This window comes from Erpetoichthys calabaricus, chromosome 8, assembly GCF_900747795.2.
Source record: "Erpetoichthys calabaricus chromosome 8, fErpCal1.3, whole genome shotgun sequence".
Lineage (NCBI taxonomy): Eukaryota > Metazoa > Chordata > Cladistia > Polypteriformes > Polypteridae > Erpetoichthys > Erpetoichthys calabaricus.
Window position 1 is genome coordinate 188,509,603 of NC_041401.2, and position 16,545 is coordinate 188,526,147.

At 40.4% G+C, this 16,545-nt stretch overlaps 1 protein-coding gene across 1 annotated transcript in view; it reads right to left on the reverse strand.

The window, feature by feature from the left end:
• The window catches only part of tgfbr2l (transforming growth factor beta receptor-like), a 64,179-nt gene extending 53,478 nt beyond the window's left edge, over positions 1-10,701 (reverse strand). The window contains exon 1 of the mRNA XM_028807988.2: positions 10,171-10,701. Coding sequence (XP_028663821.1) covers positions 10,171-10,219 — 49 coding nt within the window. The 5' untranslated portion in view covers positions 10,220-10,701. The remainder of the gene's footprint in view (positions 1-10,170) is intronic.
• Between the last annotated feature and the right edge of the window lie 5,844 nt (positions 10,702-16,545).

Consider the following 16,545-nt stretch of genomic DNA (forward strand, 5'->3'; position numbering starts at 1 on the left):
TCTCTCATCGCGCTAAGAATCATAGTTCGGCTGCAGGAGTGATATATTCGCGCTCATCCGAGAGAAAGGCTGCAGTCTAAGGGGAGGGGAGCCGGGCAGGGCCCTCCTCACTAACGTGCCAGCCTCGGACCTGTGAAAGCAAAATGAACTGCTTGCAAGCTACTAAGGGTTAAAAGCTGACAAAGCTGTTTTGCTGTAATAGCAGATTATTCATACAGGCGTCTGTCATAAGACGGGGCGCAATAAGCTGACTTGGGACAACTTCCTCTTTAGGAACGCATCTGTTAGACACGGGAAAGATGATCTGTCCTTCTTTAGGGCCCCTCTGACACGCACACAAATCAGAAAAGGTTGGCCGATTTGCGCAATATAAGATGAAATGCTTAGGTAAATGATATTATGCTTTTTGAGATGTAAGGGGAAGGGGGCGGGAGGAAGGAAAAAATAAAAAGCTGACTGAAAAAGTGGAACTTTGCTCTTCTGCCTTGCAATGCATGAATCCTTTGTACTCATCTGTGACTGAATAAAAACTGATTGACTGAACTATTCCTGTCTTCCTCGGGGGTTACTTCCACAGACCGTACCTTATCTCTGCTTAGCTAGTGAACTCAGCGGATTTAGATCATGTTTCTTTCTAGAATTTGCTTGAACATTCCGGATGATTTTGCGACTTCTCTCATCGCGCTATCAAAGTTCGTTTGCGGCACCAATTTATTTGCGCGAATCCAACTGAGACGCAACAGGCCGAGGGGGAGTGTGTTTTGGTTCCTTCTCCGTCACGTGCCAGCCTTACCTCCACGAAGCTAGCGAATGAGAGAACTACTTAACGGATTTAGATTGGGTGTTTGCAAGAAGAAGTTTTTTCTAGAATTTGCATGAACATACCGGTTGATTTTGCGACTTCTCTCATTGCGCTAAGTATCATAGTTCGCTTGTGGTACCCATTTATTTGCGGGAATCCGAGAGACACGTAGCGTGCCGAGGGGAGGGAGGCAGAGCCCTCCTCACTCAAGTGCCAGCCTTACGTGCCTTGAGCATGGGAAAGGCGCTATATAAATAAAAACGTATTATTACATCCACTTAGCAAGCGAATGAGAGAACTACGTAATGGATTTAGATCGTGTTTCTTTCTAGAATTTGCTTGAACATTCTGGTTGATTTAGCGACTTCTCTCATCGCGCTATCAAAGTTCATTTGCGGCACGAATTTATTTGCACAAATCCAACAGAGACACAGCAGGCCGAGGGAAATGGTCGGGGCAGGGGGTTTTGGTTACTCCTCAGTCACGTGCCAGCCTTACCTTGACGTAGCTAGCGAATGAGAGAACTACTTAACGGATTTAGATTAGGTGTTTGCAACCCTGAAAGGGAGGAGCCGAAAGAAGAAGAAGGAGTTTTTTCTAGAATTTGCTTGAACATTCCAGTTGATTTTGCGACTTCTCTCATCGTGGTAAGTATCGTAGTTCGCTTGCAGTTCCGATTTACTTGCACAAATCCGAGAGACACGAAGCAGGCCGAGGGGAGGGCCAGCATTACATCTGCTTAGCAAGCGAATGAGAGAACTACTTGACGGATTTAGATCGGGTTTTTCTCTATAATTTGCTTGAACATTCCAGTTGATTTTGCGACTTCTCTCATCGTGCTAAGTATCACAGTTCACTTGCGCTAACGATTTCTTTGCACAAATCCGAGAGACAAACTCCCAAACTCCCGGCTGGAATCTCTGCCACTCTACTGAAGTGAAGAGTCTTGTGGCAATTTGATAGTTTACTTTTATATCTCTATATATAAAATCCAACATTTGTCTGTCTGTATGTCTGTCCACTTTTTACAAGAGAACTACTTAACAGATTTAGATCGGGTTTTTCTCTAGAATTTGCTTGAACGTTCCGGTTGATTTTGCGACTTCTCTCATCACGCTAAGAATCAAAGTTCGCTTGCAGGAGTGATATATATTCGTGCTAATCCGAGACAGAGGCTACGGGCCGATAGGAGGGGGGAAGCGTGACGTCAGGAGTGGGGAGCCGGGTGGGACCTTCCTCACTCACATGCCAGCCTCCATTCAAGTCACTCTACCTCTGCGTTTTGGAGTGTACCTTGCTTCCGCTTAGCTAGCAATACCTGTTTGTTTATTGATTTTTAAAGTTTGTCCTGTTTCACAAGAAAAATGAGAATGTCAGCCATCTGCATGAAGATGAGACCTCTCCGCTGTGACAATGTCCCCAACACTAAGGACAGATGTAGTGGGGCCAAGGAGTTCAGAAACAAAGAAAATGTTTAAATGCTCCCAGCTAGTGAAGTGAGCTGCCCACCTCCATTGGAAATTTGGACCCCCTCAGTGTGTGTAAGAATCATTTGAAGACCCTCATAACCTGTTCATTTCTGTCGAATCGAGAATGACTTTGGCCACTGTAACTCGCTGGTATTTTGTCCCCTGGGGTGACATGTACTTGATTATGTTGAACTCTTTGCTAAGAAAATAATTGGAAATATGAGGAGTTACCCAATCCCTGATGGCCAGGAAATGCCCAGTGCATTTATAGATAGATAGATATGAATGGCGCTATATACTTAATAGTCCATAATTAAAATGATAGATAGATATGAAAGGCACTATATAACAGATAGATAGGAAAGGCACTCTATAATACATAGATAGATAGATATGAAAGGTGCTATATACTTAATAGTCCATAATTAAAATGATAGATAGATAGATAGATATGAAAGGCACTATATAACAGATAGATAGGAAAGGCACTATATAATACATAGATAGATAGATATGAAAGGCGCTATATACTTAATAGTCCATAATTAAAATGATAGATAGATATGAAAGGCACTATATAATATTTAGATAGATCGATATGAAAGGCGCTATTTAATAGATAGATAGATAGATAGATATGAAAGGCGCTATATACTTAATAGTCCATAATTAAAATGATAGATAGATAGACAGAGAGATAGATAGATAGATATTTAATTGATCCCCAAGGGGAAATTCACATTACATTATCTTGTTGTAACGATGACATCAGAGGTCGTGCACTCCTTAGTAACGCTATAGCAACCTTAAACAAATTGGCATCAAAACAAGATGCAAAAATACCGTAACTAAATTAATACATTTTAAATAAAAAAAAAAACAAAACTTTATCATCGTTGCTTTCAGAACGCTTCAAAGACCCATAATAAGCGCGGAAAAGACCAGAAAAACATGACATTAAGACAGCATAACTTCATAACAAACTTATTCATAACAGCAGAGCGTGACAACTAAATGCATCACCTGATTGGCAACGTAAAGAACACGGCCATATCCGGCTTCTTTAATGGAGGAGCCAAAGGCGTTGGCCATCTTGATTTAATCTCTTAACAGTGTACCAGTCCACTACAGGCACACAGTAGCCAGGGGTGACCCGCCAACCTGTCGTAACCCCAAACAAATGTTTTTTTTGTGCAGCAAATTTGCTGGGCTTGCCGGTGACCTTCTATGCCGAATTTTCTTTCCTGAAAAATTGCCACATGGCCGGCTTAGGCAAACCTTTATTATTCAAAACCTATTCAAGTTACCCAGTAGTTGGTGCATGGAACAGAAAATGGTGTGTGCCCATCAGCTGCGAGAAAACGGCTTTGTGCCTACCGGCTGGGTGGTAACTCAACTGGGTTTAAGAGGTCTGATGGTGCACACATTAGTGCCATCGAATGTTGTTGATAGATATAAAGAAGGTTTTGGTTTCACAGATGGGAATTATTTTATTTTTTATATATTTTATTTAATAAATTCTACTTTTATTTTTTGGCCAGTAAGAAAAATAGAAGGAGCCACACATTTAATTAATAATGTATTACTAGCCACAGTATGTGTCAAAGACAGGGAATAGAATAAGTAAAAGTATTAGCTATCTCTTGCCCTACGTGTACCTTCAGTGCTTGTCTTATGTTTCCGTTTGTCGAGCCTGTTCATGTAAAGCCTGCTTCTCAGGCTCTGTCATTATTTTCGAGGAGCCTTCCTTGCCTCCAGTCTGATTTTATGCTTCCCAGCTTTGAAGGTGGCTCTCTCGTCGTGTGACGTTACTCCTCTTCATGTGTCTCACACTCACACTTCTTCTTTCGTTGCATCACCAAAGCTAAACTGTCCAATCAGATTGCTCTAAGGGACTGGACATACAGACCTTAGTGTTTTATTATACTGTAGATAGATAGATAGATAGATAGATAGGGCACTATATAATAGATAGACAGATAGATATGAAAGGCACTATATAATAGACAAATAAATATGAAAGGCACTATATAATGATAGATAGATTGATAGGGCACTATATAATAGATAGATAGATAGATATGAAAGGCACTATATAATAGATAGACAAATAAATATGAAAGGCACTATATAATGATAGATAGATTGATAGGGCACTATATAATAGATAGACAGACAGATAGATAGGAAAGGCACTATATAATGATAGATAGATAAATAGATAGATAGGGTACTATATAATAGATAGATAGACAGATAGATATGAAGCACTATATAATAGATAGATAGATAGGGCACTATATAATAGATAGATAGATAGGGCACTATATAATAGATAGATAGATAGATAGATAGATAGATAGATAGATAGATAGATAGGGCACTATATAATAGATAGATAGACAGATAGATATGAAAGGCACTATATAATAGATAGATAGATAGATAGATAGATAGATAGATAGGGCACTATATAATAGATAGATAGACAGATAGATATGAAAGGCACTATATAATAGATAGACAAATAAATATGAAAGGCACTATATAATGATAGATAGATTGATAGGGCACTATATAATAGATAGACAAATAGATATGAAAGGCACTATATAATGATAGATTGATAGGGCAGTATATCATAGATAGACAGATAGATATGAAAGGCACTATATAATAGATAGATAGATAGATAGATAGATAGGGCACTATATAATAGATAGATAGACAGATAGATATGAAAGGCACTATATAATAGATAGACAAATAAATATGAAAGGCACTATATAATGATAGATAGATTGATAGGGCACTATATAATAGATAGACAAATAGATATGAAAGGCACTATATAATGATAGATTGATAGGGCAGTATATCATAGATAGACAGATAGATATGAAAGGCACTATATAATAGATAGACAAATAAATATGAAAGGCACTATATAATGATAGATAGATAGATTGATAGGGCACTATATAATGATAGATAGATAGATTGATAGGGCAGTATATCATAGATAGACAGATAGATATGAAAGGCACTATATAATAGATAGACAAATAAATATGAAAGGCACTATATAATGATAGATAGATAGATTGATAGGGCACTATATAATAGATAGATAGACAGATAGATAGATATGAAAGGCACTATATAATGATAGATAGAGAGATCGATAGTGTGTGTTTTTTAGCCCCTAATTGACTGCATTAACTAAACCCAGGCCTTCAGAGCTTTGCACCTTCTAGATTTACTACTGACCTTGTGTCATAAGTCTGTTGAAATTATTAAAAGCGTGTTTGTGCAGACTCCACACGTTGGCATTGTCGCCTGGTCTCTGTAACGTCTTAGTAGCGAATCTACAGAAGTTCTGACTGTTCCAACTCCATGCTGGTCAGACCTTTCCCTGACTAGCTGCCGTTACTCTGTTTGACACTCCATCAAGCAAAGAAGTCATTTGTCAGATTTAATGTCAGCTAAACACACACGACTCCTCATGTTTCCACAGGATGTTGCCTCTCACAAAATCACGCACCATTTTCAGAAACAGATTTGATAGCTATGCAAGAATCTCTTTATCTGTTGTTTATCTACACCCAATTTTCAGCTCTGACATTGAAACTCACCAGCTGGGTTGCTCAGTAATTTACCCTGAGCACTTTCAGGGGACATTCAACAATCACAAAGACTCTGCTAGCCACTAGTATATCAGTCACATATATCAGTTCCACTGGTCTGTATATATTGGATGTGTGCGTGTAAGTGTAAATGTCAGTACTGCGAAAAAGTATTTGCCCCTTCCTGGTTTCCTCTATTTCTGCTTATTCATACCACTCAATAAATCAAATGATTGTTTGAAAACTGCGTAGTTTGGTCACTCAGGCCTTCTTTCGTATTGTGCTAAACTAGCTGTGGCACTCGTCAAATCAACCTAAACCTCAGTGTATTCAGCGTTAACATTTGCAGCGCACTATCTATTGGTATGTATTTTGTAATGCATGCAGTAATAAAATTAATTGCACTTTTCATTCCAACAGATGGCGCATCACAGACATTTGTAATAATAAAATGCATTGCATTTTTCATTACAACGGATGTTGCATTACAAACATTAGCACTGCTTTTATGATTCCCAAACCAAACCAAACAGCATATAACAGAGACATAGCAACTGGATGGACACACAAAGACACGTGTCCTTTATTAAGGTGGATTTCTCTGGAAATCATAAACAAATGTTATGAATAAGAAAAAATGTAAAAATAGAGGAATTAGGAAAGGGGAAAATGTGTTTTTATGGCACTATATATATAGTGAGTATGAACCAGGACTAGCTGACATCGCAGCTGGGATGAGTATGAGAGCCTTACCCGGACAGGAGGACATGATATGGGAACAGTGGGGGAAAGCTCCTAAACTTGGATATTTTCACCTTCTGTCTGCTAGATGGCAGCATCCCAGGACCACGATAGCCATTTAGAACCCAGTGGGGCTTGATGGAAATTTTAGTGCCAAGAGTCAGCCCTGCTGGATCCCATATGAACGGCTAGGGGGTGATGCAGGGATTCAAAATCCCTATGTTTCGGGACTTCTGCCAGACCCGGAAGTGCTTCTTTCAGGCTATGTCCTGGGCACAGGAAGTACTCTCGTCCAGCTTCCTCCAGTAAGCCAGAGCTGGGAGGAAGGAAGGCAACTCTCGCTACGCGGAGGTTGATGGAGAAAAGACGGAAAAAAAAAAGAAGAATACCATACTGTGTATTTGTGTTTGTGTGACCAAGAAGAAACCTGTCCTGAGGTATTTTATAATAAGCACCTCTGTTTGTGAACCTGTGACTGTCTGTGTGTTAGTTGTTTCTGGGGTTTGGGGCCTCAGAGCCCAAGTCTTAGACACAACTAGGAATACATGAATGTCAAAGACTTTATTTACACAAATTACTTCCACAGATACGAATCAATAGACTCACAATATATTTAATTTCCTCATCTCAAGCAAGCGTTGTCCTGTACCAGAGCAAAGTACCAGCCATGAAACAAGGGAGTCCTCCCTCAGCGACAGCCCTCTGGCAGCCCCTGAGGACCCCAGTAGTTTTCCCTTCAAACTGCAGTTCTCATGGACCCTTATGGGAGTCAAAACGAGAGGAGAACTGCAACCTACAACACTGGAGGAATATTTGATCTTAGAGGCAGTTTCTCTGTGTCTGTCCATTATTCCTGCCTCACACCAGAAGACGGAGAGGCACCTATCCTGGGTGGGATGCCCATACTCCCTGCCTGTCCGTCTTTATCTGCAGCGTCTTTGATAGGTAAGACCCTCCATCCTGGCCAGGAAGGCCTGTCCATCTGTGTTAATCACAGTTTCCTCACTGGCATAATATCTCTTATCTCTTTTTGCGTTTCAAGAGTGATGTTGTTTGTTATAATATTTCCATATTTCTTGAGCAAAGTATCCCCTTGGAATAAAATAAATCTATCTATCTATCTATTATATAGTGCCTTTCATATGTATCTATCTATCTATCTATCTATAATAATAATAATTCATTACATTTATATAGCGCTTTTCTCAGTACTCAAAAGCGCTATCCACACAGGGAGGAACCAGGAAGCGAACCCACAATCTTCCACAGTCTCCTTACTGCAAAGCAGCAGCACTACCACTGCGCCATCTATCTATCTATCTATCTATCTATCTATCTATCTATCTATCTATCTATCTATCTATCTATCTATCTATCTATCTATCTATCTATCTATCTATCTATCTATCTATCTATCTATCTATCTATCTATCTAATCCTGCCTACTATACTAAATTAATATCTGTCCATCTTATCCTGCCTACTATACTAAATTAATTCTATCTATCTATCTATCTAATCCTGCCTACTATACTAAATTAATATCTGTCCATCTTATCCTGCCTACTATACTAAATTAATTCTATCTATCTATCTATCTATCTATCTATCTATCTATCTATCTATCTGTCTATCTTATCTTGCCTACTATACTAAAATTCATCAATTATATCTATTATATAGCACACTTCATATCTATCTATCTATCTATTATATAGCGCACTTCACATCTATTATATAGCACCTTTCACATCTATCTATCTATCTATCAGGTACAGTGTCTTTCATATCTATCTATCTAGCTATCTATCTATCTAATCCTGCCTACTATACTAAATTAATATCTGTCTATCTTATCCTGCCTACTATATTAAATTAATTATCTATCTATCTAACTATCTTATCCTGCCTCCTATACTAAAATTAATTCTATCTATCTATCTATCTATCTATTATATAGCACCTTTCACATCTATCTATCTATCTTATCCTGCATACTGTACTAGAATTAATTCTATCTATCTATCCTGCCTACTATACTAAAGTTATCTATCTATCTATCTATCTATCTATCTATCTATCTATCTATCTATCTATCTATCTATCTTATCCTGCCTACTATACTAAAATTCATATCTATCTATTATATAGCACACTTCACATCTATCTATCTATTTATCTATCTTACAGTGCCTTTCATATTTATCTATCTGTCCATCTGTTATAAAGTGTCTTATTGATGCTTAACAAGCTACCATTTCAGTGTGTTCTGAATGTTTTTTGTGGTTATGGAAGCTGACTTATGTGGAGATATTTTCAGTATACTGGTGAAACTTTAGCACACCCTATATCAGAAAAGCAACGTTTTCCTCTCCACTGGACAGCGTGACCTGTGTTCTGGAAACAGCGGTCCATGATTAAAATAATCATTGACATTTTTTTTTTAAATATTTTAGTGTTGTCAAGTGATGCTGTTAATATCCTACAGGTAAATGAGCTGTGTACTGTACTGTATTGTAGGTACAGTATACTGGAAGTTGAAAGTTACATCTCTGAGCTATTTAGCGTGAGTTGGTTTGATTTTACATAATTATAAGATTTAAATTAAACAGGTCAATTTAATATTAATTAAGACAGAATTATAATTGTTGACTGTTGCAACTGTTGCATTAGTTTTACTGAGATAAACCTTTGACAGGACTCTAATCCTGACTTTTTAATTTTTTGACAATTAAATGATTGGCAGCTCAGCTCACAGTTAAATTACGTCCTAATTTTTTTTACAGTGAATGATGGGTACTTTTTAAACAATATATTAATGTCAAAAGTAATTTGTGTTCTTGATAATATACGATGCCATTTTCTAAACCACTTAATCCAGACCAGGGTCGTGGCGTTTTTGAAGCCCATCCTAACTAGAATAGGACGCAAGGCAGGAACAAACCCTGGACAGGACAGCAGTCCATCGCAGGGCAAACACACACACATTAAACTGACCCAGTTGGGCCAATTCAGCGTTACCAGTGTCTATGAACAGTGGGAGGAAAGAAGATCATGTCTACTCCACCCGGGACTAGTACCCTGGTCTCCTTGCCGCGAGGCAGCAGCGCTACCCACGATAATATTACACTGCCAAAGCACAGAAATACACCAGCGGGCACGCATAAGCGTAAACGCACATACTCATAATGACGCGTGCGTGCACATAAGCAAAAGATATACATTCATGAAAAAAACGGTGTTACTTATAGACAATTTATAGTCACATATAGAAAACTACTGTGGGTTCTTTCTTGCAAACTGAAGACTGTGACTCAGAGAAAAAAGTTACAAATAGTGCGTGTATTTCATTTATTATTGGTCGATTATTTTTAATGAGAACAATGCATTTCCGTTTCAAATGATCTTCTCCAGAGGCTTGTAAAAACCGGCTAAACGAACAGAACTCCGATTCGACACGAAATGGAACGATACGCAACCAAACATTTATAATAGTATTAATCACAAAGCAGTTAAAACGAATCATACTTACGTAAAGCAACAGATAGTAAAATTGTTGCGATCACGAAGCTGCTCTCCATTTTCTTGTTAACTTAAAGATAAAAAAAAAATCACAAGCTCCAGCTTCCAGGTACCTTCCGGACTACCGTGCGATCGCAAGGATTAAACGCGGACATTTCTTAAACTCACATTGAGGCGCATGAAGTTTCTCCGGTTTTTTTTCCCCCAACGGTTGGCCGCTATCCAGTGTGGGAGGTTCCAGCTGTTTTTGGACAGCTGTATATGCGTGTGTGTGTGTCCGCCCTAGAACTGGAGTTCATTACTAAAGTCGAAGCTCAAAAATCACGCTCTTCAGCAGCAGAAAAGAGACGCCTGTGTCTTGTTTCACTAAGAACAGCTCGTTGTTATAAACCACCGCAAACCCTGCTGCGGAGATATAACAAGTCCAGCTAGAAGCAACCCGACGCTAGAATACAGAACTGCTTGAACCCTATTCCGAGTGGAGCTCCTGTGTGGATTCGGAGCGCGCTCCCGAGGTTTGAAGCCACGCCCCTCCCTATGGGACTCGCGTTTCCTCCCACACTTCAAAGACGGTGCTGTTTAATTAAATGCCTAACCATAAATCAATGCCGTGTGTGAGTGGGCGCTGGTGTCCCACCAGATTTGCTTTCTGCCTTGTGCTCTTTGTTGCTGCGACAGATCCAGCTCCCCACAATACTAGAAAACAGAGAATGGACGTTCAGATGGTCGAAGTTATTGATTAAAATGCAGCACCTCTATGCATTCAGAGAGTATTCAGACCCCCTTTTGTACATATTTAAAAATATGTTGTGTTCAAATAATATAAATTCATTTTTCCCCACGTCGAGCAACACCTTGTAATCTAGCAAGCTGGAGCCTATCCGAACAAACATCTAGCACAAGGCTGGAACAATCAGTACGTATGTTACAGTTGTTACTACAAAATAATAAAATTAACTTTAAATTTACGATAAAGTGGGCGGCACGGTGGCGCAGTGGTAGCGAAGCTGTCTCGCAGTAAGGAGACCTGGGTTCGCTTCCTTGTCTCCGTGAGTTTCCTCCGGGGTTCTCCGGTTTCCTCCCACAGTTCAAAGACATGCAGGTGAGGTGCATTGGCGATCCTTATTGTCCCTAGTGTGTGCTTGGTGTGTGTGTGTGCCCTGCAGTGCCCTGAGGTTTGTTCCTGCCTTGCGCCCTGTGCTGGCTGGGATTGGCTCCAGCAGACCCCTGTGACTGACTGACTGTTTTTCCATTTGATTACATTTCTCCTTTGGACTTGCTACTCTTCACTCGACTACAGCTGACCGACTGACTGACTTTACGGTAAAGTACTGGCAGCTGTGGTTGCCAGAATTTTACCGTAAAAAAGAAGGTGACAATATTTTTAGGTCTTCGGTATAACTTTTTCTTTACAACACATTCCAGTAGAAGTGAACGTTTAACCATAACCTGAAATCCATGCACTGTAATATCTAAGCATTATCCTCTGATGAAGACCCCTGATAGGGGTTGAAAGCTCAGGAATAAAACTATTTTATGATACGTGATTCGTTTTTTCTCCCTTCGTGGATCTCCAACTGCAAATATATATATATATATATATATATATATATATATATATATATATATATATATAATGCTGCGGTGGGTTGGCACCCTGCCCGGGATTGGTTCCTGCCTTGTGCCCTGTGTTGGCTGGGATTGGCTCCAGCAGACCCCCGTGACCCTATGTTCGGATTCAGCGGGTTGGAAAATGGATGGATGGATGGATATATATAATGCCAATCGATAGTAAACCATTACAAAATAATGTCAGGATCAAATACCAGTACACATATTGCATTAGTAAAGAAACAACCAATAGCAAACATTTTTTTCTTTATTTTGTGGTAATCGTATCATTTAATGATAAACATTGAAAAGAATTCAGTGTTTAAGGAAGTTATGGCACATTGTCTGATGGAGAAGTGAAGTTTGCTTTTCTGGTGTATGGTGTCCTACAGGTGTTCCAACTAATCGAATACAACCCACCATAAATCAGCATCCATAACCTCAAAAAACCTTCAGCACGCAGGGAAAAATAAGTCAGCCAACTTCTAAGTTTTTTCTCCCTACTGCGCAGAAGTATGCGCTTCACCGGAAGAATAGGGTAAAAGGGGGCGTTTCCTTATGCAAATATCCTAACTTCGCCGTTGCTGAAACAGCGCTTTACCGTTTTACATTTTACAGTGGTTTGCCTTCGCTATTTAACAGTTTTACACTGTAAAATTAAAAGCGATTTTTTTCACTGTAACTGTACTGTATCTGTAAACAGTATGTAGCATATTTTGAAGGTAGAAAAATATTGATTTTACAGAACTTGGCTATAAAAAATAAGTATTGCTTAAAATATACAGGTAATTTTAAGTAGAGCATAAGGTAACTTTCCTTTATTTAGAAAATGTATTTTATTTTCACCATTTTCAGTATTTTTACCGTTAATTTTACTGCCATTTTTTACAGTTTTTTTTTCTACTCGATTTCAAATTATTACTGTCTATTCACTTCCCCATTATTTATCTATTAAAGTATAGTATAGTTCTTTACCTGTCTTGCACTTGTCCTGTGTTTATGCATGTGTTGCACCGCAGTCCTGTTATTTTGTAACATTATATGTTTGCACGCCCTGCCTGGGGTTTGTTTCCTGCCTTGCACCCTGTGTTGGTTAGAATTGGCTCCAGCAGACCCCCGTGACCCTGTAGTTAGGATATAGCGGGTTGGATAATGGATGGATGGATATATGTTTGCAATACAGTGTATGAATGGTAGAACAATAAAGCCACTTGACTCGACTTGATTTCTGGACAGAATGCCAGTCTGTTTACGGTGTAAATGTCTCTGTAATGATTTGTGCACTGAAAACTTCAAGTGAACCTATCCATCCATCCATTATCCAACCCGCTATATCTTAACTATAGGGTCACGGGGGTCTGCTGGAGCCAATCCCAGCCAACATAGGGTGCAAGGCAGGAAACAAACCCCGGGCAGGGCGCCAGCCCACCACAGGGCACACACACACACACACACACGGGCCAATTTAGAATCACCAATCCACCTAACCTGCTTGTCTTTGGACTGTGGGAGGAAACCGGAGCCCCCGGAGGAAACCCACGTAGAGACGGGGAGAACATGCAAACTCCACGCAGGGAGGACCCAGGAAGCAAACCCGGGTCTCCTAACTGCGAGACTGCAGCGCAACCCACTGCACCACTGTGCCACCCAACTTCAAGAACCTTTTCTAATACAGTAAATGGAAATCCGAGCACACTAGATGGTAAACTCTTAAAATTAACGGTTCTGTAACAGCACTTTACTGGTTTGTGTGGGTCCTCGTGGAACTTACTTCTTGACAAAGAGTCATTTCTTTCCGGTTAGCGTTCCTTGCATATGAAATTCTCTATCTGGGCTCTGGAAAGGTTCTTAATATGTTGTTAAAACAGAAATCGGTTATGTGTAGTAGATGACCTAACAGGATACAACAGATAAATAAAAAACCTCAGCTTAGCCAGCATTATCATATGGAGTGAGACTGCGTTTAAAATCAAAAACCTTTTGGTATTTCACAAATCTGTTATCATCTATTCATAGCTCTTTACAAAACCTGTTACAGATCTAAATAAATAAAGGAAGAACCACTTGGGCACCTTTATTTTTAGAACTGTATTGTCAATGTGAAAGGATTTGGGTTGTCTCCCCCGACCCCACGCAGCTCCACCTGTGTAGTAGTGAAACAGGACACACTTTAAAAATCAATCCATCCATCCATCCATTTTCCAACCTACTGAATCCGAACACAGGGTCACGGGGTCTGCTGGAGCCAATCCCAGCCAACATAGGGCACAAGGCAGGAACCAATCCCGGGCAGGGTGCCAGCCCACTGCAGGACACACACAAACACACCCACACACCAAGCACACACTAGGGCCAATTTAGAATCGCCAATCCACCTAACCTGCATGTCTTTGGACTGTGGGAGGAAACCCACGCAGACACGGGGAGAACATGCAAACTCCACGCAGGGAGGACCCGGGAAGCAAACCTGGGTACTTTAAAAATCAATTACAAAAAAATGTAATAATTTGTATTGAGTGGGCGGCACGGTGCCGCAGTGGGTAGCGCTGCTGCCTCGCAGTTGGGAGACCTGGGTTGGCTTCCCAGGTCCTCCCAGCATGGAGTTTGCATGTTCTCCCTGTGTCTGCGTGGGTTTCCTCCCATAGTCCAAAGACATGCAGGTTAGGTGCATTGGTGATTCTAAATCGACACTAGTGTGTGCTTGGTGTGTTTGTGTGTGTCCTGCGGTGGGTTGGCACCCTGCCCGGGATTGGTTCCTGCCTTGTGCCCTGTGTTGGCTGGGATTGGCTCCAGCAGACCCCCGTGACCCTGTGTTCGGATTCTGCGGGTTGGAAAAATTTATGGATGGATGGATTTGTATTGAGAAGAATTTATATTGATAGCTTTCGTATCTGAGGGTCTCTTGATGTACAATATCTGTGGTTTTGCTGTCAGGGGTGAGAATGTCGCTGTGATCTCTTTGCCAAAAATGTAAAAAGTTGGAAAGGTATCTCTGGCCAAGCAGAAGGTAGGTACACTCCAATGTCAAATTGGCACTGTATAACTGATCGTGTTCAGCTCTGATGGGAGAGCGTCCCCCGCGTGGGGAGAAGAGCACGTGGCCGTGATATCTCTGGCAATCAGCAGCTACCCTCTAAAACACACGTAGCTCTGATCTCTCTCTCAAAAACGTCAAATGTTACTCCTTAACCATCTCTAGATGATAATGTCTGCTGAACACACAGGTATCACTAGCTAAGCGGAGGCGAGGTGCGCTCCAACACGTGGTGAGATGTAGAGCGGCTGACCCGTGAGTGAGGAGGGCCCCGCCCAGCTCCCTACTCCTGAGGTCCTGCAGCCTCTCTGTCGGATTCGCACGAATAATTCGGAACTGCTAGCGAACTATAATACTTAGCGTGATGGGAGACGTCGGAAAATCAACCGGAATGTTCAAGCAAATTCTAGAAAAAAAAACCCAATCTAAATCTGTTACGTAGTTCTCTCGTGAATAGCAGACAGACAGACAGACAGATGTTGGATTTTATATATACCTGCATATACAGATATAAAAGTGAACACATTGCTGCAAGACTCTTCACTCAGTTCTTCACCGAAGTTCCTTTGGCAGAGATTCCGGCCGGGAGTTTGACGTGAGAAGCTTCACACGCCTGGATTTGGGAATTTTTCTGTCCTCCTTCTCTGCAGTTCCTCTGAAGCTCTGTCAGGTTGGCTAGACAGACGGCGGACAGCTCTGTTCAGGTTTCTCCACAGAGATGATCTGTTCGGTTCAAATGTGAACTTTGGATGGGTCGCTCAAGAGCATTCCCAGAGTCCCTACGCCAGTTGTGTGTTGTCTTTGGTTTGTGCCCCGTTAGAAGATGACTCTTTAGCTGAGTGCGAGGTCCAGAGTGTTCTGGAGGAGGTTTTCATGGGGGATAACTCTGTACGTTGCTCTGTTTAGCTTTCTACATTTAATAATCCTTCAGCAAACAGTTCAAGTTACACTACTTATTTATTTTACTTTCTGCCTTGCCGGCTCAGAGTTATGGCCACATATTAATACAGATAAAACGGAATACAATAAAGTACAACACACCTTACAATGTACTCATATGAAAAAGTAAGTACACCCCATGGAAACAGTTGACTTCTTTCAACACATCTGAACTGGCAAACAGTAGGTCTTCTAGCAGTTAGTGTCTACAGATAAAGGTGATACACTTGAATAAAAATGCAAGCTTTTCAATCATTTATTCAACAAAAATATCAGGAGATGCAACAGTCTGCCGGGGAAAATAGTAAGTCCACCCTTTGGCCTCAGAAGCTGTTTTTGCCCCCTTTAGCAGAACCGAGTTCTTTTGTAGGGCTGCCAACCGTCCTCATTTTCCCGGAATTTGTCCTCGTTTTTAACCCTTCCATGTTCGGGAGGAATTTATAAACTTTTGAAAATGTCCAGAATTTTGGCTCCTAAAATTTGAAAATCTCCATATCCTTATCATTGGTAAAAATTGAAAGCCGTACATCAATCAGCATTTGTGGAAGTAGTGCACACACTTTTTTCCCCAAAAATCATCACTTCTATTTAGGGTCACCTTATATACGGGACATGTCCCATATCTGATCATTTTGTCCCCTGTCCCATGTACTGACCTTTCAGGGACACCCAAATGTCCCGTATTTTAGTTCATTTTCAAATTTCGTAATAAAAATATATTTTACTACCTTCTTATGGTACTTGGTTGTGATTTTATAAGTAGTTATACTTTCTTTTCGCCGATTCTCTTGATGAAAATAA